General features: G+C 37.3%; 1 protein-coding gene across 4 annotated transcripts; it reads right to left on the reverse strand.

Moving 5' to 3' along the window:
• Nucleotides 1-3,532: 3,532 nt before the first annotated feature.
• On the reverse strand, nt 3,533-23,285 carry LOC116165900. Of its 4 annotated transcripts, none has more exons than XM_031480652.1 (10): nt 23,178-23,285; nt 7,496-7,778; nt 7,174-7,443; nt 5,801-6,868; nt 5,548-5,749; nt 4,913-5,498; nt 4,764-4,857; nt 4,019-4,340; nt 3,821-3,968; nt 3,533-3,777 (listed from the first exon to the last, which is right to left on the reverse strand). In XM_031480652.1, exons 2-10 carry the CDS (start codon nt 7,739-7,741, stop codon nt 3,771-3,773), a joined length of 2,943 nt encoding a protein of 980 aa, XP_031336512.1. In that variant the 5' UTR covers nt 7,742-7,778; nt 23,178-23,285; the 3' UTR covers nt 3,533-3,770. The 4 variants fall into 4 exon arrangements, 3 of the variants coding, with proteins under 3 accessions (XP_031336512.1, XP_031336513.1, XP_031336511.1); XM_031480653.1 differs by lacking the exon at nt 23,178-23,285 and adding an exon at nt 16,815-16,969 and having other exon boundaries at nt 5,551-5,749; XM_031480651.1 differs by lacking the exon at nt 23,178-23,285 and adding an exon at nt 16,815-16,969.

Genomic DNA, 23,285 nt, shown 5'->3' on the forward strand with positions numbered 1-23,285 from the left:
CAACCCCTTTTTCTAAATAAGAACCCTCACTTCTTTGCCGAGAGGGTGAAGACGTCTTTAATGTTGGATGTCGCATCAAGTTAAGGACGTTGGTGTCACAAAAACCTATGTGATCGTGCAAGAATGCGATCTAAGATCAAGATGTCTTCCAATTGAGCAAATCATAGACTGGATGATTGTTAATTAGCGCATCAAAAACCAAAGAACGTTCTTCTGGCAGCTTTCAACATGACTTATATTGCTAAAGGAGATGTTAAAATACAAACGTTGACATGTAAAGCTCTCTAGCATCTATAGAACTCATTACTCTGCCAACGACAGTCTGAAAAATAATGAAAACCATTGATAAATAAATATTGTTCAAAGTACGAGTAAAATGATAGGGTACATGTTCTCATTATACATGTCCAATCCATTGCAGTCTTCCGCCCATCTCCCTTATTGTATCATTCCGAATTCTGCCTCTCCTAGTTTTTCCCACCGTCACCTCAACATTCTCATATGTCAGCCACCTTCAATCTCCTTTCGTAGGGTTTCTTTATCGAATTTATTGCTGTCCGCACTAAATTTAAACACTCTCCATTTAATCTCTTTCCTAATCCTATCACCTGCTTGAATCATGTGATTAATTTCCCTGTCTAGTACGGGACCTTGTCAGTAACGTAAGAGCTGAGGTATCTGAACTCTCCAGTTCTAACCAGTCCTTGTTCTAGTTGGATGCTACCAGTACTGCCCTCTCGTCCAAACCACATGTACTCCGTTTTTATTGTACAAATCCTCAACGTCATCTTTCCAGCTTTTCCTGCACTTTCTCTTTGCTCTCAACTGCAATTCCTACATTATCCACAAAGGGCATATCCCAAGGTGCCTGTTCTCGCGCTTCCTTCGTCAGCACGTCTATTATTACATGAAATTAATCTGGACCGAGCGCAGATCCCTGATGCACTCCAACTCCCATATGAAACCTATCCGTCATTCCAACACTTGATCTTACCCTGGTATATGTGCTTCATATATCATGCATGCCCTCCACATTACATCACCATGTCGTAGGCTTTCTCCAGATCTATAAAGATTAACTGCAGTCGTTTTTACTTTTTACCATACTTCTCAAGTAGCTGCCCTAAAGCGAACAGTGATAACGAATAATTACTGTTATAAATTAATCGATTTTAAAATTGTTATTAATTAGTTGTAATAAATAAAATGACGTAATAAAATTTACGTTACAGTATACATTACAACACCAGCCTTCCATTCTCATTAATGGATCCGCGATTTCTTCACGTTCCATTCCAGATTTAACATTCTCTATTGCATAGACTTCCCCTCTATCAATTGTTTAACCATTCCAAATCTTGTAGATAATAAAATGTTTTAGTTGGGCGTTGTTGGCTTTTCTGGTCGATTGCGTTATTTAAAAAAGGAATGTTTATCAGGCAAGAGTTAATTGATTTCAAGGAAATGCACATCTGGTTTTGATAACAAAGACTAAGATGTTTTGAAGGATTGCGCGTTTCATATTGGAGAAGTGGGGGTTTTATTTGTTTAATTGAGGACGCAGTTCGTCATTTTTTATGATAAATTTGTACAGAAGTACTGTAAGCAATTTTAAGATCTCTTATTTTAATTGTTGACCGCCTGCATGCGGGGTAATATATGGCACATACATTTTTTAATTTGCCTACTCACTCCTGAAAAATAAAATTGCCATACTTAACGAATTATTTTTGGTGAGAATCTGAACACAGTATTAGCAGTGATGTTATACTCAAAAGAAGTATAGAAGTCTATTAGTCTATCCACGTGAATAACAATACCGTACTTTGCATGTAGCTTTCCATTCTTCTGCACCCACGCCACCTGAGGGTAATCCACAGTTTGTTCACTGTACACAAAATATGGAATCGCAATAAACAAAACGCATTGTTGAAGAGGTACTTTGCATAATGAAGACGGATAAATGTAAAATAGTAGCGCAAATTTCCTGTAGGAAGATGGGCTACGGCAACAATCCCATGCTCATTTCATATATATAGATTTTACAGAATTAAATTTGTTGACTTTTCTCCCTTAGAATCCTATGTGATTACAAGACATAAAAACAGGCCTGTTCTAAAATGGTACCCACATTCTGACCTACTGGCATCTGTGTGTAAAAAAAAGAATTTGAATATAGCGAGATCAATAACCGACTTGTGGGTTCCCAAAACGAATCAATAACTCACACAAAGGCATTTAGAATACTTTTATTTACAGATTTCTACTCGCACATAAACGACTACACATTCAACTTACCCTGTAAGATTTTTATAGCAAGATTTATAATTTTTAGTAACAGATGTCTCAAGTATTAATAAAAACCGGTTTGAAATTATAAATGATTATTGCGCGAAATCCAATTGACACCTTCGACATACGATGAGTACATTCTATAGTGATAGATAAGTGTATTAATTTCAACCATTTACTGCTGCTGCCATAAAGCTGTAGGACTTAGGAAAACTTTCTGGAATAAAACACAATATGTGCGATAAATGATTGGGAAATGAATGAGAATGTATACAGGGTGTTACAAAATTGGGCGTCCGCGGACAAAAGAGGCGTAATTCTGAGACAAAACTGAATAGAACACCCTGTTATACTTTTCAAGATACAAGGTTGCAAAAAAAATGAGAAAGAAATGAAGAATTTGTTATGGTTGTTACACGTTTGTCACTGCGAGTCCCTGTGAAGCGCCAATTTGCAGAATTCAATAACCGCAAGATTTTGACTTACTAGCGATCGTGGCATTGGTTGATGTAAACGAATGGGATTTAATTACTGGGCGCCATTTTGTGGGTGTTTTTGTAAATTGAAGAGGAGTAGGGATTAAAACTAGAAGAGAGTTTGGGGCAGTACGGGAAAGCCGCGGTAGAACTTAGCTAATCAGGAACAGAATTCGGCAATGGGCCGTTGTAGAGTTCAGATCAGAAAAATTCGGGTTCGGACCACTATAGATTAACTTATGATGGTTTGGAACTAATGTTTCTTTGATAATTGAAAAAGATGGGGGTTGTATTTTTCCAATTTTCCGACTTTATTATGCAAAAATATGCAAACTAATACGGTTGATAGGCGTAAAAAAATTTTTTCTACAAAAAACTTTAATACATTTTTGCTCTAAAGTAATTTGGGGAGCCAATAATCGCCTGTTATGAATTTTACCTTGAAATCCCTATAATCCCAGTCGCCACCCTGTATACGCTGCTCTCCCCTGTGTCGCCTGGCCGACGGTGCGGTGTTTGGTTTTTAATTTGACTTGATTTGACTCTATATCTGATTTCTGTCTTTTTCTCTTGCATTTTGTTGTCGTAATTGATTTATTTCCTGTATCTATGTCAGGTTTTTTTTTCAATGAAGGTTTTTTCCCCGACCTTTTCTTGTGTGCGTAATGTATTTAATTTGTTCTTGTCTTTTCTTACGCACAAAACTGATTTATTCAATTCTCTTTTCAATTGTGTCGCACGTCCCAACACATAAAAAGAACCGCCATTTTTTTCAGTTTTATTATTAATGGGTATATAATTACATTTCCTTAGTTAGCTAAGTTATAAATATTAACATGTATAGATTACACATAATACACATCAAGGTACACGAAGTAACGATAGTTTATGTAAAAAAAACTTGTACATGCAACAAATGGTTGAATAACAAATAAAACTAACAAATAAGTAATTAAAATTGTTATAAATGAGCATATCATTTTAATCCTGCGTTATGGTCCTTTAAAACCTGAAAATTGGTTTTAAAATGTATTGATCATTGTGTCTCATACCTTGAAATTGGCGTTCTTTCACTGCGATAGATTTTTGGTGAACTATTCCTGTTTACTGGTTGCGAGTCATCCGAATACGTGCTATCTCCAGACCTATTGGTTTTTACACCGTGCGCAAACTGTTTGCGATAATTTGAACTACCTTCTGCTACAATTACAACATTAAAACGCCTACAATTAAAAAAACCAAAACCTCACGTTGTGTATTTGACGCTTTTGGCATGTTGCAGGTTACTTGCGGATGAATGGTCGTTTGTTTCGGGTGGTGTGCGTCACCAAATTCCGCCATATATCTAGGGCTCCCCCGAAAATCTTTATACTCTCTTTGGGGCTGCCGGTACTCGGACAGAATTAGTGTCATCTGTGTTTTTTTAACATTTTCATCCGATAATTCCGACGGTACTCGTTGCCGATGCGATCTTTCTGGGTATTCCTCGGCGCGCAAGTTAATCTTTTTTTCGAATGGCATCATTGGAGAAGAAGCTGCCGAAGAAACGGCACCATCTGGATCTGGCCGCACCTGGAATGGGATTTAAGAATCATATTTTACATTTTAACGTTAAGGTTGCGAGTAACAAAGTAGCAAACATGCTTCCAGAAGAGCCAATTAAAACATAAATAGTGCTGAGAGACACATTACCAGTGACTGTAAGTTGAAGTTTAGAAACCAGTACGAAGCCCCAACCGATTTATCTAAAATAGGAACATACTTTATAAATTTCGACAAATTTTATTTTAATGTTTATGGTATGAGAAAGTCAATTCGGCGTCACGTGCAAGTTCCTGAACAGTGTGCTGAACTATAAGGTGCAAATTTAAACCATTTGCTCTTCATAAACTAATTTTCTCAGGTACTTGTGTTATACTACTATTATGTTATTACTTCTATAAATATAAACATAAAAGTGATTTTTTATTTAAAGATAAAAGGTGTATATCTTACTGGAACGTCTTTCACGTCATTAGATTGCCCGTTTGACCAAACAGTATCGTCTAATGAAAACAATCGCAACTGTTGACGAATGGACGCCTTTTCTCTACAAAAATATTTGGCCATAAATGATAAATACATTGAACTTTGGTTATTACTACCTTGCTCGCTTACGTTGAAACTCTTCCTCCACCTTTTGCATGGCCGCCAATTCGCTTAACCGTTGCTTCTCTTTCTTTTCGGCTTCCTTCGAAAGTTTCTCTGCCAAACGTTTTCGCTCAATCTGTCGAATTGTACTTTGAAAGGTAAACCGTTTGGGCTTGTACACCTTTAGGGCTTCAACTTTTTTATGGGGAGGATCTTGCAAGTTTTCTGGTTCGCAAGATGACTCCGCGTGAGAGATCAGGTTCTCGAATGATTTTGAGAATCCAGAGTGTGATAAGTTATTCAGATTGGAAGACTCGACACTTCTCGAACGTTCGCGAAATATTTCCTTACAACGTGACCTTTCACTTTTCATATTTTGGTTTTTTTTGTACAAGTTATCAGACTCTGGGAGATACATTACTCTACTGACGTTATTTGAAACCTGTGGTTTTGGCTCTTCCACTTTATGTGATTTGGGGGCCTCTAAAGAATTCAAACCATTATTTAACGAATTAGGCGCTGATTTACTTAAAAGCCAATTCCCACATTCGTAAGAAAATGAGTTCGGTACGTCAGTATCTTTAGGATTTCCAAAATTTCCTGAAACAGACTTTTGGTAATTAAATGAAAACTATATTAAGGACTTTACTACTGATATATGAGGATAATTGGTTATCTCGAGGCAGTGATAGGCTAAAAACGTTTGTCTTGGGAGTAAATTTTGCTGATGTCGCTTTAAGGATATGGTCGTTGTGAGTGTTTATGTCCTCGTCTGAAGTGGATTCGTCCTCGCCAAGATCTTGCTGGGGAGTCCACGACAAGCCCTGGCTTCTATTCAAAACTAGGGGTAACTACGATTACAATAATGATTATACTACACATACAAACATAAAACAATTTACGTCTATGTTATTTCTAATTTCCATTCCGTCTGGACTGTCGTCAAATCCAACTGGACCGGCGTCTCCCGATATTCCCGAATCTCCAGACTTGTCATAACTAGATCGCGGTCCAGTTTGTGCGGTTGGTGGTGGTGGTTGGCGCGATAACTTTTCGATGCGGTCCTCCATGTAAATTGGAAGATCCTCACTGGCCGCGGTGCTGGGTGTGAAATTCGATTCTACCGCGGATAGCTGCTTCCACGCGGCCGCCGGAGAAAACCTAGGTATTTCTAGCTGCTTCTTTGGTAATATTGGTCTTAGTTGCAGAGCAATCCCGTTAGTCGACATGTGACTACCGTCCATTTCCATTTCACTAGATAAATCAGATCCTGACGAATTGTGATGCGGGTAAATATCTTTGTACGATTGAAACGTTGTGTTGGTGACCGTAAAGTCGGTAGTCACAAAGTCTGCGTGCACAGACTCCTTCATTCCAAAATAATACAGCTTTGAAGGCTGTTCCTTTTTCTCCAAATCCACGCGATATTCTTTCTTTTCTGGGGTAGATTCTTTTCCCGACGGCTGTCCTCGATCACTGTACGTATTTAGTAGATTTTGATTATCTGTTTTAGTTAGATCTAGTAACTGTAATTTACACTTTACATGATCAGCTTTGCTAATATTATGATCTAATGTTTTGATTTTTTCTTTCGCGCTTTCTTCATTTTTGCTATCGTACTTGTTTACGTCTTTCGGACTTTCGTTTCGTTTTGTACTTTTTAGTCGTTGCACTACTTCTTTTAACTCGGACTGAAATTCGGGAACCGCACTGGTCCTGTTTATTTCAGGCAACGATAGTCTGTTATTTGTATCACATTTCCTACTATTATTTCTTAACTGTACATTTAACGTATTCCTAGGATTACTTTTGCTAGAGCTATTGTGTTTTGTCTCGCTGAACGCATCTTCTACATTTATAGGACTAGAACATCTTTTTTGTAACTCCGATTTAGTTTTAAATAATCGACTCCGCCTCACTATAGGGTCCGATGTGCTCTCGTTCCACTGGTAGCAATTTAATTTTTCTAGCTGGAAAACGATTTGACCATTTCACTTTAATCAACATGAGTTCGGGGGAGTGTTTTCCACTGCTTTTGTACGGAAAGGAAGTGATAAACAATGGGTCTTGTATCCTTCAAATTAAATCCTGGTAATACAAATTCGTACGACATTTTTAGTAATGATGTGTGATGTAGGTAGTAAATTATTTCACGTATAAGCAAGATAGGAGGAGTACGATTAATATTAGTGTTCCTTGCAGGGAAATACAGAAACACCCAATAAGCAGCATGGCCCATATTATTTACAGAAGTATAGTGAGGTTCAATACTTACCGGTCCATGATTCGGAGGTGCTGGCGCCTTGTATTTCTTTTTGCCTTTATATCTTCCACTTTCATTGCGGTCGCTTGGAGAATTCCGCAAGTCCGGTTCTGATCCATATTTCTTCATCTGCTCTCTATACAAATTCCTATTTTCGAGTCGTTGGGCAGCATACCGGTTAACGCCGCCATAGTGCGACACGTAGCGCGGGTATGGTCTTTCTCCATACTCTCGGGGATCGTCAGAGGGATTGGACGACACACTGCTCGTTCTGAATATTTTCTAGTAACAAAACTTTGTAAGTTATCGAAAACATTTATCTTGATGAACTAACAAATGACTTATTTTCGCGTTCTAGGGATAGGGTTTTCTGATGGTGTTGCCTTCCGGATATGGTTCCACCTGCATGCAAAATTTCACCATTGTTTGTAGAACGTAATTTCTTAGTTATTCCCTTTTCGGGCAGCACCTTGTGTTGGTGATAAACTCCATGGGTACTTCGTGGAAACGATTGTGTCCACGTCGTTTCCGCTTCGAGCTGATGAGAAATGTGCCCTGTTCGACTACCGTTGTTCCCCATTTCCAAAATTTACTAGTCGTCCAGTCATATTGAAAACCTGAAAATAAGCCCAAACTGTATTTGACTAAATTATCACGGAATAATATCAAAGAAACAATTTCATGGCACACATTTTGAGTCAAGGTAAAACATTACGTAATCGTAGCGTCAAAACAAATGCCTTAGCAAATGTAATATTAATTATTAATTAAGCACTCACTTCAATTCACAATTTCGATGAAGAGCGTCTGTATTGAAATGATGTAACGCAAAAGTGCTAAGGGGAAGTCTTGTATTTTTAGTTCTCAACGAAACAATAGAACAAAAAATAATAGCAAATTTCACGGTATTTTAAGATTTACTATAAACGAACAATTGTATTCTGTTATCCATAGTGAAAGTAACATTGCATTTTTTTTAATTGCAACCGTATAGTCTAAGAAGTATACATATACCGTCGACTTATACAGATTTTTTAACCAAATCAGTGTCCAGTATCACACTGCAGAAGACTGATCTATGGTATATTTGTGATGCAGTACATCAGTCACATCTGATTATTGACCATCTGAAGAAGACTTGAAATAATTTACCTACTTGTAATAGGTGTCTTAATAACATAATTAGCCGTAATTATAGCTGAACGAATAGAATTATAGTGCATTATAGAGTTAAAGAAACTTACTTGGCTTTAAAACACTTGCAAGCCAATGTTCCATGACATTCAGTCATTGGAACAGCATGCAAAGGCAACCTTCCTTAAAATTTAAATTTTCAAATTACATTTTTAATACGTTAATGTTTCACGGTATATAAGCAAAAGGTGGTACACAATCAAAACTATTGATGGACACATGAAAATTAACAAAAAAAAAAGGATTTTAAATAGAAAATCGACCCAGTTTAGCAACCTAAATCGCAATTGTTTAATTATTCAAATTAACGCATCTATTGACGTTTAGTGCGAAACGTATTCAATTCAAACTCATGTACACGTCACGTACTAATTAGGTTTGTAGGTATTAGAGTGTTTTTGGAAATTAATTTATAATATTATTGAACCCTGACTCTCAGCCAAATTAACTTTGCCGTTTCTTGTCTAATACATGTTATCAAGAAAGGTCAAGTACTTTGCTGAATTTTAATGGAAACAATTAAACTAGTTAGTTTTAAAGAACAGTTAACTGTATTACAAAGCGCTTGGTTTCAACAATTGCATAGAACATAAGTATGACAATGATAATTTGCACACACAACAAGTAATGGACTTTCACGTATATCTATAGAAACTGACGTTTGAGCAGCCAATGGACTTTATGCGAATTCTACTGAAACCTGTAAAAAACGTAACTGTTACTTGCCAAATTTAAAATGTATTTAAAAACTGTGTTAGTAAGCGTTTTGAACCGCACTAATAGCATCTTACAATGAGATTCACATGAAAATGTGCGGTCTGGTAGTTAACACATACTTTTTTATTCAGAGCCGGGATAAGTTAATTATGCCAGAAAATTCGTGGAAAGTGCAATCAGACCATTAAAACTGTACATCCAAGCCGGGATTAAAAAGTTTCGAGTCTCAATATAGAAAATATAGAGCCTTAAATGGAACGCACAATGTCGCACTCGCTTTCCCTTTTCGAGTATGAATGAAGAATTCAATCGAGAATAACAATGTGCGCACCTTTTTAGAGCCTAATTATAAACACTTATCTTTGGCATCGTAGTAAATTGCAAATTCATAGCCGCATAAAAGGATAGTCCCAAACTCAGATTTTTACGTGACTTACATGGCTGCGTGTAATGTGTACAAAGTGCGTTACAACGATTCCCCTTTCCATATTGGTAAATGATCAATTTACTCGCTTTCTGTTTTGAAATAGGTAGGTACCAATACAAAAATTTATTTTCTCAAGTTTTTCCTCAATGGTTTTTCCATAGTCGAATGGATATTTTGGTTTCCAAGTGGATCAAAATTGGCTATTGGGTAGCAAAAATGTGAAGCAAACACTAACAATGTTAGTTGCCAATGGGTTCCATGAAGGAAAAAAATGTGCCAAAGTCTTTACAGAACAGTTTCCTATACCTCAAACCAGAAATCGCGCTTTTGGAAGAGTGTCTTCAAAACATGGCAAGTGTCGGGAAAAAACGTTTCCCGCGAATAAGAATATTCAATAAAAAGTACGTTTCTAATTGAAACAATTAAGTTGACTTGATCCTTAAGTGAACATTGCATAGCATCATTAAATGGGCCCCTCCATCTGAATAATATTTTATATAAATCCTTTTTTTTTTATATCTGCGCTAGTTTCCCCAATAATCTCAAGATAAATGGGACACACTGTATATAAATTAATTGACATTCAAATATAAGATCGCGAAACCGGTAGTCGCAATGTTTACCTCAAATCACAAACTAAACGGACGCTACACCCCAATTCTTCTCGCAGTTAAACCTCAATAAATCATCCTCTGAAACTGATACCTTTTGTAGGCAAAATGTTTCAAAAGTATCGTATATAACCCGCTATTCCGAATTCCATGTCTCTGTTATACTCAGGTAAAAACGAAATTTTATTAAATTAATAATTCTAATTATCTCGATAATCGGGCTCCACGCGCTTTTTTTACTTTTGTTGTGGTTATTGTTCCAAATTCATTTATTGTCTACAGCGGTTGATGCACGGATTTAAATTGACTGTTGAGTGGGAAGAGTAGCTGCTTCGCTAACACTCCGCCCACTATAAAAAAATAACGACAATGAAATAAATGGGTAACCACTCTAAAACTTCGCTGGTTAATAAAAAATGTTGGTTAGTATTTCAAATGACGTCATGGCGCTAAAAACTCATACTTTTTGGCAATCCTCAAAATAACCGTTTTGCCGAAGAAGAGATTTTTTCGTAATAAAACCTGGCAAAAGGTTTCGATACCATTGCGGCGTTTCAAAAATTTTTGTTTAATCCTTATGCCTAATATACCTATTCAAAATTTTAAAAAACGGTGATCGCAATAGCCACCTAGTGCGAACTAGGAAGCTAAGCGTTCTTTAGAATTAAAAGTTTCAAAAGGTCAGAGTTAAAAATAGTGTATATGCGTATTCCTTTTCATTTTAATATTGAAGGTCAGTTTACCACTAGAATACTGACCTACACCAGTGAAATTTCGTCGATTCAGAAATGGTCTCAATCTCCAACTCAATTTCAACTATGCAGGATACACCCACAACGAAATTGACGTTATGGATTGCACGCTTTGGCCTAAATTCACAAGGTCGTGGGAAACGAATCCAATACTTGTTGAAGGCGACATTTTCCGTAGTGTTAGTAATTAGCGGCACGCTATTTAGGATGGAGCTAATCCATGGGTACTGCCAGAACGACGATAATTCAAAACCGGCTTAGTAGGGATAGTCCCTTTCTGAATTACTGGCACAGAAATTCAAGTCAATTCATTCAAAAGGCAGTTATTTTTGCATCGCACGAACAATATTTAATTCAGACCCTACCGACTGACCAAATAACCATTTAGGGGTAAGTACAAGACTGGTCTAGCTTTTCCTTTTTTAGGGTTTTTTAAAGATTTGCATATTTCTTTCAAGGTGCTATAATTCAGAAATCCATCTTCTGTTTGTAATGTTACATCGCCTTGATCTACGTTAGGTAGCCCTGGAAGCGTTCCTTTCTCATCGATGTTGTTTTTAACACGTTCGATGCCGCTGTATGAAGGCTTCGATATTGATCGTGCAATCGTAAAATATGGATCCGCGCCATGCTCGGAAGCAGGGTCATTATAGCCTCAATCGGGACGACGGAGATAAGTTCCTGGGTCACTAAAGGATGTCCGCAGGGTGGAGTGTTGCCTCCAGACTGCTGTGGTACCTGGCGCTAGATGGGCTCCTCCGCACTCTGAACGAGGACGGAGCGTATACATAGGGATACGCGGACGTTCACGCGATCGTCATAGCTAGAAAATTTCTAAACGCCGTGAAAGTGCTCATGCAGATGGCTCTTGAACAGGTGGATAGGTGGTGCAGTAACCATGGCCTCACCTTTAACCCGGAACCGACCGAGGCTGTACCATTTACGAATAGAAGGAGAGCGGACCTTGATGGGCTAACTCTGCAAGGACGTCAACTGGGTAAAATATTTGGGAACTATCATAGACTCTCGCCTGACCTGAAAAGGTCACATTGCGCGAATAAGAAAAAAAAGGTCACTGCATGTCTATGGGCATGTAAAAGGGCTTTTGGCTGTACATGTCCCCTCTGCTGGTATATTGACTTTACACTGTAGTGATAAGGCCAATAATATTGTACGGTGCATAGCGCAGGGCAACCTACAAGAAGCAACTGGCCAAGGTACAGAGACTAGCCTGTCTGGGACTCACTGGAGCCATGAAAATCACGCCAACTCTGTCCAAGAATGCGCTTCTGGGACTTACACTTAGCTGTGCAAGCTGAGGCTCGAAAGCCTGTCATACGGTTGAGTGATTAAGACGAGTGGAAGGATCGAGGCACCCTTGGGCACGGGCGGATTTGGGGGAGCCCTCAGGTCCGATCCCCTCCTGGAAAGACGGGATGTGATCCGGGCTATGTTACTAAACCAAAAAGTTATAAAGTCGCTCTCCCAAACAGGGAACAGATCTTCCCTCCCTCAAACCTGCGGGGCTCTTGTGGTTTACGGACGGGACCCTAACGGAAAGGGGAACGGGCATGGGTATATATGGTGAGCGACCGAGAGCTGACATCAGCTTCTCCCTTGGTTAGCATATAGCACCCTGTTGATGTTAGCCATCATGACCTGTGCACAGGAGAACCTCCGTAGACGTTACCGCATTTCATACGCAGCCGGCGCCCTTTCAGCAAACAGGTTCATGAAGGCAGTGGTGGGATCTTCGTCGAGCCCGCTGCCCGACCCTACCTTAGGGATTGCTCTTTCCGTTGTCAGGGCCAGAATTAAAGACTGGGTGACCAGTCAATTCCAGGCTCAGAGGTAACAAACAACCGGACTTTTTAACAGGGTCTCTTGGCACATATGGGTATTCTAAGCTTTTAAACCTGAATAGAAGCCAGACTGGGAAGATCACCTGTGTCCTGACGGAGTACTGGATGGTCAACTATCACCTGCATAACATTGGGCTTGTGGAGGGTATGTCCACGTGCGAGGCAGATGAAACAACCGAGCATGTGGTCTGTCACTGTGACGCTTTGATCAAAGATAGACGTAGGCTAAATAAGGTCCTTTATTTAGAGGAACGGACTCTGAACCTAGGTCGTTTAAAGATAATTTCATTTCTCCCTGAGTTGGGATACAGCCACGCCTACGCGTGCCCCAGTATTTTACTCCTAGAGAGGTAGTTTGTTGAAAAATCTGAGGATCTTCTCCTTGGTACCCACACTAACATAACACGATTATGCCTGGCTGTTTCTTCCAATTTTGTGTGACATTCCATAAGCAGCTTGCAGGTCAGGAGGAAGGCGAGCTGCCTGATTCTCCGTGCAGGTGTAAATCTGCGCACCTAGTAGCCCCTGCGCACCAGCTGTAGGGGTGTTTCCTAAGGCCATTGAGAGAGCGTGCCTCTCTTATGCCTATTCCCACACCTTCTTCTGAACTTCAAGCCATCTGTGTACCAGCATAAGACTCTTTTTTCAAATTGTGGACTATTTTTACAGACTTCCTTATCCCGAATCATCACTTTAAAGGGCTTATCGTGGTGGTATTCGGGAATCATATAGTCTAAAATCCTGTGTTCAAGAATGTTAGTTGTTGTACAACTCCTGAGTGTATTGCACCTTTGTGTATTCCTCCCACCTCACTTCCGAGCAATTTCTAATTGCTCCCCTTGCTGCTTCCTTCTTCACCACTAAGTGAAGAGGGACCAGGGACCTCAATGGCAGTTGCGGGTGTAGTACTCATTGCTCCAACAGGAGGGATAATGCTCGACAGATATTGCATATCCACAATTACGAAACTGAGAATAAAATTAAACTCACAGGCGATACAGGTTTTACAAAATAGTCTTGGACATTAGGGCTTTACCTAAACGCTACCCTCAAAAATCGCAGTTTGAGTCGAAGTAGATGCGATGAAGAAAATTCGAAATTTCGAAATAGTAGCAATCGACCTCGCAATCGACTTTTTATCTAATTAAGAGTGTTCGCACATTTTGGGACATCGGAACTGGCGAACTAAGAACAGTAAATGAATGCATTGTGTTAAAACAAACAAGATGTTGCTCAAAATCTGCAATAGATGCACTAATTTGTGGCGTAGAAAATTGTGTAATATCACTAGCAATTGGGTAACTCTTAAAAGGCTTATGGTTTCACATTGATACCAAATTTTGTAAAAAAAGAAAGTTTTTGAAACCTCTTTAGAAGATGATGACAGGACAACCCAATCTGTTACATCTGCCAGCGCAAGTAATTATATCAATTAGAGGTCGTGAGAAAAGATACTCAAATTCCAGGCGTTCAACAACTCTCACTTGAAAGGCGTGGTAGGTACAAACAGGGATATAAATTTGACATTCAATTTTACAAATGCACGTGTCGGTATTTCGTGACGGTACTTGGTGACCACTTCTGACACATTTCTTATTACGCCTAAGGCGTGCATTAACATTGGTTTCACTTTTTCAACTTAACTAGATGTACAGCATTTTTGGGGATACATTTTCAATTGTAATAGCTGAAAATTTCAGAAAACCGTTATATCACCGTTTCTCTCTTTCCATTTTATAATCATAACACAAAAAGCAAGTGAAATATGCTACAATGGATTATAGTAATTGGTAAGGGAAAGTTTAAGTTACGAGGTCTAGACTGAGTGTATCTCCCATGTCATACCTGAGGCATGTTAGTTTTTAATTCACAGATCATTTATAAATTAATTGCTATGGTAATAAATGGCAAGTGAGTGTGAAGAACGTAGGTATACGATATTTGAAAAGAGCTCTTCAATGTCTACAAATTTTATTTAATTGGATGCAATGGTGTGTGCTATCCTCTACCAAACAAAGTCCTGAATGTGAATAACTGTATAAATTTCCCACTTATGGTAATGCAAATCTTGTGCTTTAACTTTTAGGCCATTGTGCATCTTTTTGATTTAGTTATTAAGCATATATTAACGGTTAGTTAGTTTCCGAGGCACGTCAGTACTGTTTTGTTCTTTATTAATGTTGGGAGATAAAATGCGCTAACAGTCTACGATCATAAATTAAGGGAACAGTGGTTAACAATGACTGTACGCAAAATTAATTTTCGGTGTGTACTTTCCCAACACGCAATTGCAACCACATATCGGATGAAGAAGTACTAAAGTGACGAGTTCGTAAATGTCGTCGCAACTAATTTCTCTTCCCATTATTGACCTCAATTAAATTATTTAAAAAAAAATATTAAATGATTTGATTAGTAGGGACCTTTCTCTTTTCATAAAATACATTCACCGTAAAAATTGGCCACTAGACATATGAATGACTTTTTATACATGTACACCCTAAATTTGTCATTTGCGGAATCGCTTTCTAGTTATTGTTGATGACTACTGGTGGCGCAATTAACACATTTCATTACATTTAACAACACTAACAATTTCTAGCAGCAAATGTGTGCCGTTAAAAAGCAATTCCGTACTATCACAGGTTACCATTTACTTAATAAGAATATTTGCATAACTTGGTCGGAAGTAACTAGAATTTGATTAGTGGTTTCTTCGTGTAGGTATTTTTACTGCAAGGAGGGTGAAAATATGATCCGTAGGGATGTATTTTGATGTTAAAAAATACGGCTCGTGTAAGAAGATCCGGAAGTTTGGAATCCGGAGGATAAAAGTTTGCAAATAATAAGCAAAGGAATGTTACGCCTCATAATGCGATGATAAATTTTCAAGGGGAAGGTTTTTCGTTGCTTTAAGTACAAGGTGCAATGAAATGAAAAACTCGCCGAGAAAAGGGAAAGGGCAATTTGTAATGGTCTCGAACCATTCCTAATTCTATTTAAATACCGCACAATTGCTCTTAATTAATTACTTACAGTTCATTCTTACAGTTATGCCATAAACAGAACAATTATCAAATATAAGAAATTTGCGATCTCAATAATTTACTGACCGTGAATTAGATTTTATTAACGATGCACAGTGAAGTTTCTAGTAGACGAATTAGCAAAATTAAACGACCATTACTTTAATTTTCCTCCAAAAGAAAACCCTCTTCATTAAAGAAAGTGTACCTATATGGTACAGCCTCTTCCTTATTGGTACACTCAAGTGCTTATACACAAACTCGTTTATGGTGTAATAAAATAGGCGAAAGCTGTTTTTGGAAAAGAAAGCATTTCCCCTAAAGGCAAAAGTGAACGTTTTATGAACAATGAATAAATTTATTTTTAGCGAATGACGAAGAGGTAGCGTCTGCACTGAATAATGTGAACATGAAATTTGATGGAGATTGGCTAACAATCGCAAAACTGTGACAAATGCAAGGAATCTTATTATCTAACTTCCGGCTGGAGGATTACGTCTGAAATCGTACAAACGGTTAGTGCAATTTCTTCTTTTGCACGTCTGAAAGAAGGTCTTCTAGTCTAAAGGATTTTCCTAAGAAAGTGCACTTTATTTAATTAGAAATTATGAACATTCTCAGGCAAGGCAAATTAACCTCGATAGAAAAAAGAAATTGACTGCCTTTTAAGACTTGATAGTTATCGGTACGCCAAAGGTACGGTATAGATCCAAAAGGATTTTATTTGTTTATATTGTGATGAATTTGTTTATAATGTGGATATTGATACCTATACGTTTACTGTTAATAAACTTCAAGGCTGCTACATACTTTCAAAGTTACTTTCATATGTAAATCAATCAAAAATGTGTAGGTGGATTTTAAATTAAAGTTTGAAAGACGATTTGCCAGGGGTGGCAATTTACCGTACGAAAAATGATTTTAGCAATGGTAGCCGGTGTTAATATAATTTCTCGTGAAACAAGTGCCATCAAAAGTTGTTTCCGTAGTACAAAGCATAACTCTTCCGCATTGTCGTACTATAAGCTAGTAGAGCGCAACTGCTGCTATACCCACAAACTTACTTGATGGCCCAGAAGGCTTGCTTGTGTAATCACTTGTTAACACTAAAACATGCACTCACTCACTAGCAGGTGGACAGGTAAACAGCTGTCATTCTCATACGTTAAAATCCGCGACTTACATTGCGTTAACTCGTAGTTACACTAACTGGAGGACAGGTAAAAAGTATGGAATAGTAAAACGATTACGGTTTCTACCTAGATAGTGGGGATCGCTATGGAATGGATTAGCTACTACTACATTCAATTTACTTGGAATGTTGATTCTTTTGTAGGCATTTCGCAGGTGGGCAAATTCTAAGGAATCTCATATGAACTTGGGCACAATTCGAAGTGGTTCCCACATTTGGGTATATAGAAATAGAAAGTATATCTGCTTGTATCTTGAAGATCATGCACAATTACTGTATCTTGTGTCTAAAAACTAATACTACCCCTTGGAGGTTTTGTACAATTTTTACTGTTTCATGAGTAACGATAAGATATCCTACATGAAACATTTCAATCTCGTACTAATGTCGCTTCTAAAAATTGGAGGTCATTTTTCCTTAATATTTAAGAAGTAATTGTGAAATGCTGCGTAACTTTCCCCATTGACGACGACCAAATAATTGAAAATTGATGAAATGTTGTATTTACACACGTTTTAACACTTTTTCCTCGTGTTGTTTGCAGAAATTTAAGAGGAAGGTTTGAGAAATATTAAAATACAGCAATTATTTATTTATTATTCAAATACATTGGCATTAGCAGTTTCTTACCTTTGAATGTCGAAATTTCTAGATGCTATGAGATGTTATAAAATGTATCTTTGAAAATTAGTGAAATAGGCTTGTTATAACACAATAGGGATATGACAAGTATTGCTACATTTCTCAAACACTCCTCTTAAATTTCTACAAACAGGCGGAAAAAGTGCTAAAATGTGAGTAAATACACATATCTCTGTATTTGATCATGGCTAATTGCAGCAGGCTTTATTGCATATAGGGGGGGTTGAACCTTGAAATAAAATTTTGGGTTTTTAAGTAAACTCGAAAATTCTTCAGAAAAATAATCAACTGACCAACAGCTAGCTCTCTATGAAATATTTGTTTAGTATCTGGTAACACTCCGAATGAAAATACCGCTCGCACCGGAAGCTACACTAATGCCCCATTGATGAGTTCCATTTTGCCACGGTACTTCCGTTGCAAATAAGTGATTAAAAATTTAGTTTGTATGCAACCAGAACACTGTATCATAAAAATTGGTAAAAAAAAATACCTCCTACTAACCCGTGCACCTCTTTTTACTCCCTTTGGTTTACACAAGAGATCTCATTCCTCTATGTGAAATTTTGACGGCACAAATTTCAAGACTAGGTAGATTGGTTCGTCACGAACCGTTCGTGCAACGTTTGTGCCGCAAAAAGTTTGCCAGCAAAACATACCAAATAACTCAGGAAGTACTGAAATTTTATAGGTTTGGGTGCGTAGAACTTAAATCCGTCAAATGTACAATTCGATACTTGCCACCGACGCCGCCATCTTACCAAGATGGCCGCCAAAAGCGGTTTCCTGCAGATATATCCAAAACTGTCCATTTTTCGAGAAAATATGTAGTGATCAAAATTAAAGAGAAGACAATTTCCTACAGAAAAAGTAGTTAGCATATTTTCATTAAAGAAATTTTTAATAACCAGTGGCGTATATTTTATCCAAATAATTCATTCATCATTTAATTAATTAATCAAATTGATTAATCAGTTTATCTATGATCAATTAATTTTAAGATTTTATTTTAGACGTCGCCATCTTCTATGATAATAAACATGTCAACTTTCAAATTTGATTCGTTAAATTCGTTATATTGTGACATTCAGTGCCTTTAAGCCATCACTATGGGCTTTATTTCATTGGTACGCTATACCTATAGCACGTGACTAATTGATATGCAGCGCTAACCCCACCACGCTCCCTCGTTAGGCGGCACCACGTCACAGTCGCTTGAAAGGAAAATTTCTTGGATAACGCCAAGTTCAAGGTCTCGGTAAATAAACAAATTTACAAGTTTAAATTATTATTTTTCCATTTATGGGCAGAATAAACACTTTCCACGATAGATTATAACTTACAAATGACAGTAAACAATTTCCAGATAATCCTTTCAAAGCATTAGTCCCTTATTTACAAAATCCCATAACCTTCGGTGTATAGTCCTCTTAAGTAGGTACTGTTTCACCGGTTCTTAAGACTTAAGGCACAGGCACCTCTAACAAGCATTATGCGGGTCACTCTGTAATTGGGCGGAAGCCTGTTGAGGGGGCCCGGAACAAGAGAGGGATAATAAATAAAAATAAAATAAAATATTTTGATGTTCAACTCTGTAATCCACCGGCAAAAAACTGTTCGGTTTGGATTCCAGTTATAATATTAAAAACGTGCTGGCATTTATTGCCGCAGGCCCTTTTTTGGTCAAATTTTTTTTATATATTCCGGTACAACGGTAGGATTAACCCATGCGCAACATTAACATTATACTTATTTTCAATAGTATATAGCGTCAAAAGTATACAAGGTTTCCAGAACATCTAAAAATTGTGATAACCTTCCAAGGCAATGGTTTGCTGACAAACTTTTTACGACAGAATCCGGCACAAATGTAGCATTAACTAATCCCCTAGTCCCGAAATGTGCGCCTACAAACCTACAACCTACAAACTTCCAAACGGTATATTTCACCGGCAAGCTTTTTACGGCACAAACCGAGACAAACGTAATTTGTGCCGGGAATGTTCTGCTAACTTCACGAGCCCATCAGATTGGCCAAGTTGTTGAATTATTCAGATTGAGGACAATGAAAACCCAAACTGGCATCACCCCAGTAACCTCTTTGAAGGATCCTGCTCTCGAGGCACTACTTGCTTTTTTATCATGCAAGTGCAAGTGGTAGCGTCTGCGTATGCAGAAAAACAGGGTTAAAATGGCCCCTGACTTGCGGTACCTATATGCAACGGAAACACTTGCGAAAATGTCAACAAAGTATGACACTGGACGAATCTGATGAGGATGACTTGGAATTGCCGCTCGATATTCCTTTATCGACTATAGAAGTGGAATCCGACAAATTCAAATTGATTCCGAAATAGGGATAAACCTATTCGGCATTGAAAACAGTGACATTAACGAACCAGGTCCGTCAGGCCTGCGTAGATAGACCATGTAGGTAATTTTAGTTATTTAAAATTAATTGATCATAGATTAATAATCAATTTGATTAATTAATTAATTGATTATTAAATTATTTGGATAAAATATAGACCACCAAGGGTTAATTAGTGAAAATATGCGAACTATATTTTTTGTGGGGAATTTTCTTCTCTTTTATTTTCCTTTTGCTCAGATATCTGCCCAAAACCGTTTTTGGCGGCCATCTTGGTAAGATGGTGGTTTAAAGATGCATCTCTTTGTTACATTGAGTTTCTATTTCCTAAATTTCTACCTGACAAATTTGTGTAGTTGAGATTTACTTCGACCTGGCCATCCCTTTTTCTAGTTTTAAATAACTTAATGGTTTGAATTTAAATTTTCATAATTTACAGAAATACCTTTACACCTTAATGTTGCTTTATATTGACAAATTAATTCACAGATGACCTCTGAGCTGTGTATCCTTCACAGTGATATTTAAGGGATCTTTTTTGATTTCGAAAGAGAGTAAATTTACTTAAAATGGGCAACAAATTTTGATAATAATACACATAATCTGGCCTTTAAAATTTTAATAGTAATGATATAATATAGGTCAAAATTTTACCTTTTTACAATGGATCGTAAAAGCTGTAGATCGAATTTCACAAAAATACAAAAATACAACTAACCTCTTTATTTATAATATTTTCCTCGATGTGAAAGGCTTGGAATTCTTACGGCTAACCTTGTTGAATCAGCAATCAATGGTAATTAACAGGTATTTTGAACTGAAATACGTGCTTAAACCCGCCGACTTGAAATAACCTAAACAAATCGCCCTTTGGATTGGAATCTTTGATGATTGATTGGGAAATACAGGCTGGCTTCGGATTTTAACTATTCTGTCGGTCAGTACAATTTTGGTGGCGCACACTCAATTTAAGATGCGTTGTTATTGAAATGTGATGTAACTTTTAGGAAATCTCTTAGGTAAACTTTTACACTGATTATCTTTATCTTATCGGCACGAATAATGAACATGAATGTTATCCGGGTTCACTAACAGTTTTCTTTGTTGTAATTTCGGCTTGCATATAAACTCTCTTTTACTTTATTACACTGCGCCAATATGCGGTTTTTTATGAATGCGCTGATGAAGGCGTTTATTTACAAGGACGGACTGTGTTCTTCTCGAAACGAAGTTTTTTTTCAACTCCCATAGTGGGATGCGTAAATATTTCTGTGGAGTAACTTTATACCACTTAACCCCTTGTGAACTGGCACCTTATTTGAGTAACTATTCGTCACGATTTATGCACGCAATTTACGCTGAGTGTCGCGGAACTATAATGCACTTTTTTATATTGCTCCAAAATGGCACGTAATTTTTCCACTGGGGCAAATGATCTTCCAAAAAACCAACTGGTCCAAAAATGGACACTAACGGTCGCTTTGAAAACTACTTACCTAACTGTTACCTGTTATAAGTTCGGTTACTTTCCAACGCTAATTTAAATGATCTAGGTTCAAAGACCAATGTCGAATCGTTCGCCATGACTCTTCCAAGCCAAAAGGAGAATCTGCTCTGACCAGGTTGACTAGACAACCCGCTGATCGAATGTAGCTCTACGGCTAACATGCGAAATCCTAATTTCGCGCAAAATAATTCCCTCTCTCAACTCTAACGCCGATTTAACAGTGGATTAGTAATGGCGGGGTTATGTTATTAATTTTCATTGGTTCACCTGCTTTCAGAGCAGTCCACAGAAATGCTGACTACAAATTCAGATTAACGTTTTTCTCAAGGAATGCTTAATTCGCAACGTAGTATATGTAACCTAATATGACCTGTCTTCAGCATGTAATTCAACACTAAATCAAATTAGTACAATTAATTCATTGATTGCATGATGAAGATGACTAAAAAAGTTTACTGTATTACAATCGACAAAATAAAAAACAGACATAAGGAATATCTGTTTGATTGAATGTTCCTTAGACCTTGCCCCTTTTTAAGCTTAGAAATTATTCTTCCACATATTTTAATGGAATAAATCGCAAAATAATCGCTCTTGTTACACACTCATTTATATTTTTACATTACAACTTAAATTTGTTTTAGTTTGATTCCTGTGGACAATAAAAAATATTCCAACGTGATATTAACACTAATATATTTATATATAAACAAATCTAAATCTACAATCCACATCGCTTATAATTTTCTCCTTATTCTTATCTGGATTGATTTTTTACCACCAACCTTTTGTTCAATATTTTAGTTCATGGCCACATTTTGCTCCCATCTAGTCCTAATTTTTTAGCGCATTTTCCAACGAAGTCCGGTACCCTGTGTTAAAGCTGACAGTAACGATTTAGCAGCATGCTCCGAATCTGATTGTTTTCAAGCCGGATTTTGTTAGTTTGATAATAAACTGTTTCAAACCAATATAGACAACGAACTACAAACACAGACGGACGGACGGAAAATCCAAATGATTAAAATTTAGACAGCTGTTAGTCCCTTGATCATTCTGAAAACAGATTTGGAAAATTCGAAACCGTTCGCGAGTTATCATGTACACAGAACACGGACGGACAGACGTAAATTTAATATGCACATAATGTGATGGTTATCTGTAAATTTGTGAACGCATTTAATTTATGTGATTTATTAAATCACAATCACATTGGTAGGATAAGTGAATATATTGGAACATCGGTAGTTCAATATCATGCACTACCTATGAAAGGTTTATGATTTTTACCGGCGCAATCATAGGTTTAGTTGTAGCGGATGTTTATAAAAAAAAATGAAAATGCAATAAAATTAAAAATTACTCCGCATAATAAAACTCTCATTAGGCGGAAATGTCGCATACATTGGAAATTGGTGTGCGTATATACGTACCTGCTGAGTTAATATAATTCAATTTGAAAATAAAACCGCCGAGAATCTATTTAGGGGGATTACCATTACTCTCCAATAATAACAAAGTTTCCCATTTAGTATAAAAAATTATTCGCCAGGTACCCTGTGCAGGGAAGATAAAAAATCGCGATCCGATTTTTAAGAAATTGAAATCTATGCGTTCGTTTCCCTGATGCGTAAAATGAAAGTGTTATTTTATGCATTTTTCAGATGGCATAGTTAAAATTCTAAAAATAGTGAAAATTGTGGGAAAATTCTTACTCTTAAATGCATGCTCCTTTGAAGTCGATTAAAATACTGCGTTCACTTTCACAATTTCGCGTCGAAGACGTTTGGCTTCTATGACATAAAAGGCAAAATGGTTGGAAA

The sequence above is a fragment of the Photinus pyralis genome, unplaced genomic scaffold, assembly GCF_008802855.1.
Source record: "Photinus pyralis isolate 1611_PpyrPB1 unplaced genomic scaffold, Ppyr1.3 Ppyr1.4_LG3a, whole genome shotgun sequence".
NCBI lineage: Eukaryota > Metazoa > Arthropoda > Insecta > Coleoptera > Lampyridae > Photinus > Photinus pyralis.

Coding starts and splice junctions, on each gene's coding strand:
- LOC116165900 (XM_031480652.1), bottom strand. CDS start 7,741: ATGGGGAACAACGGTAGTCGAACAGGGCACATTTCTCATCAGCTCGAA. Junction 5,750..5,800: donor AAATTAGAAATAACATAGAC/GTAAATTGTTTT, acceptor TTGTAATCGTAG/TTACCCCTAGTTTTGAATAG. Junction 5,499..5,547: donor ATTATCCTCATATATCAGTA/GTAAAGTCCTTA, acceptor AGTCTGTTTCAG/GAAATTTTGGAAATCCTAAA.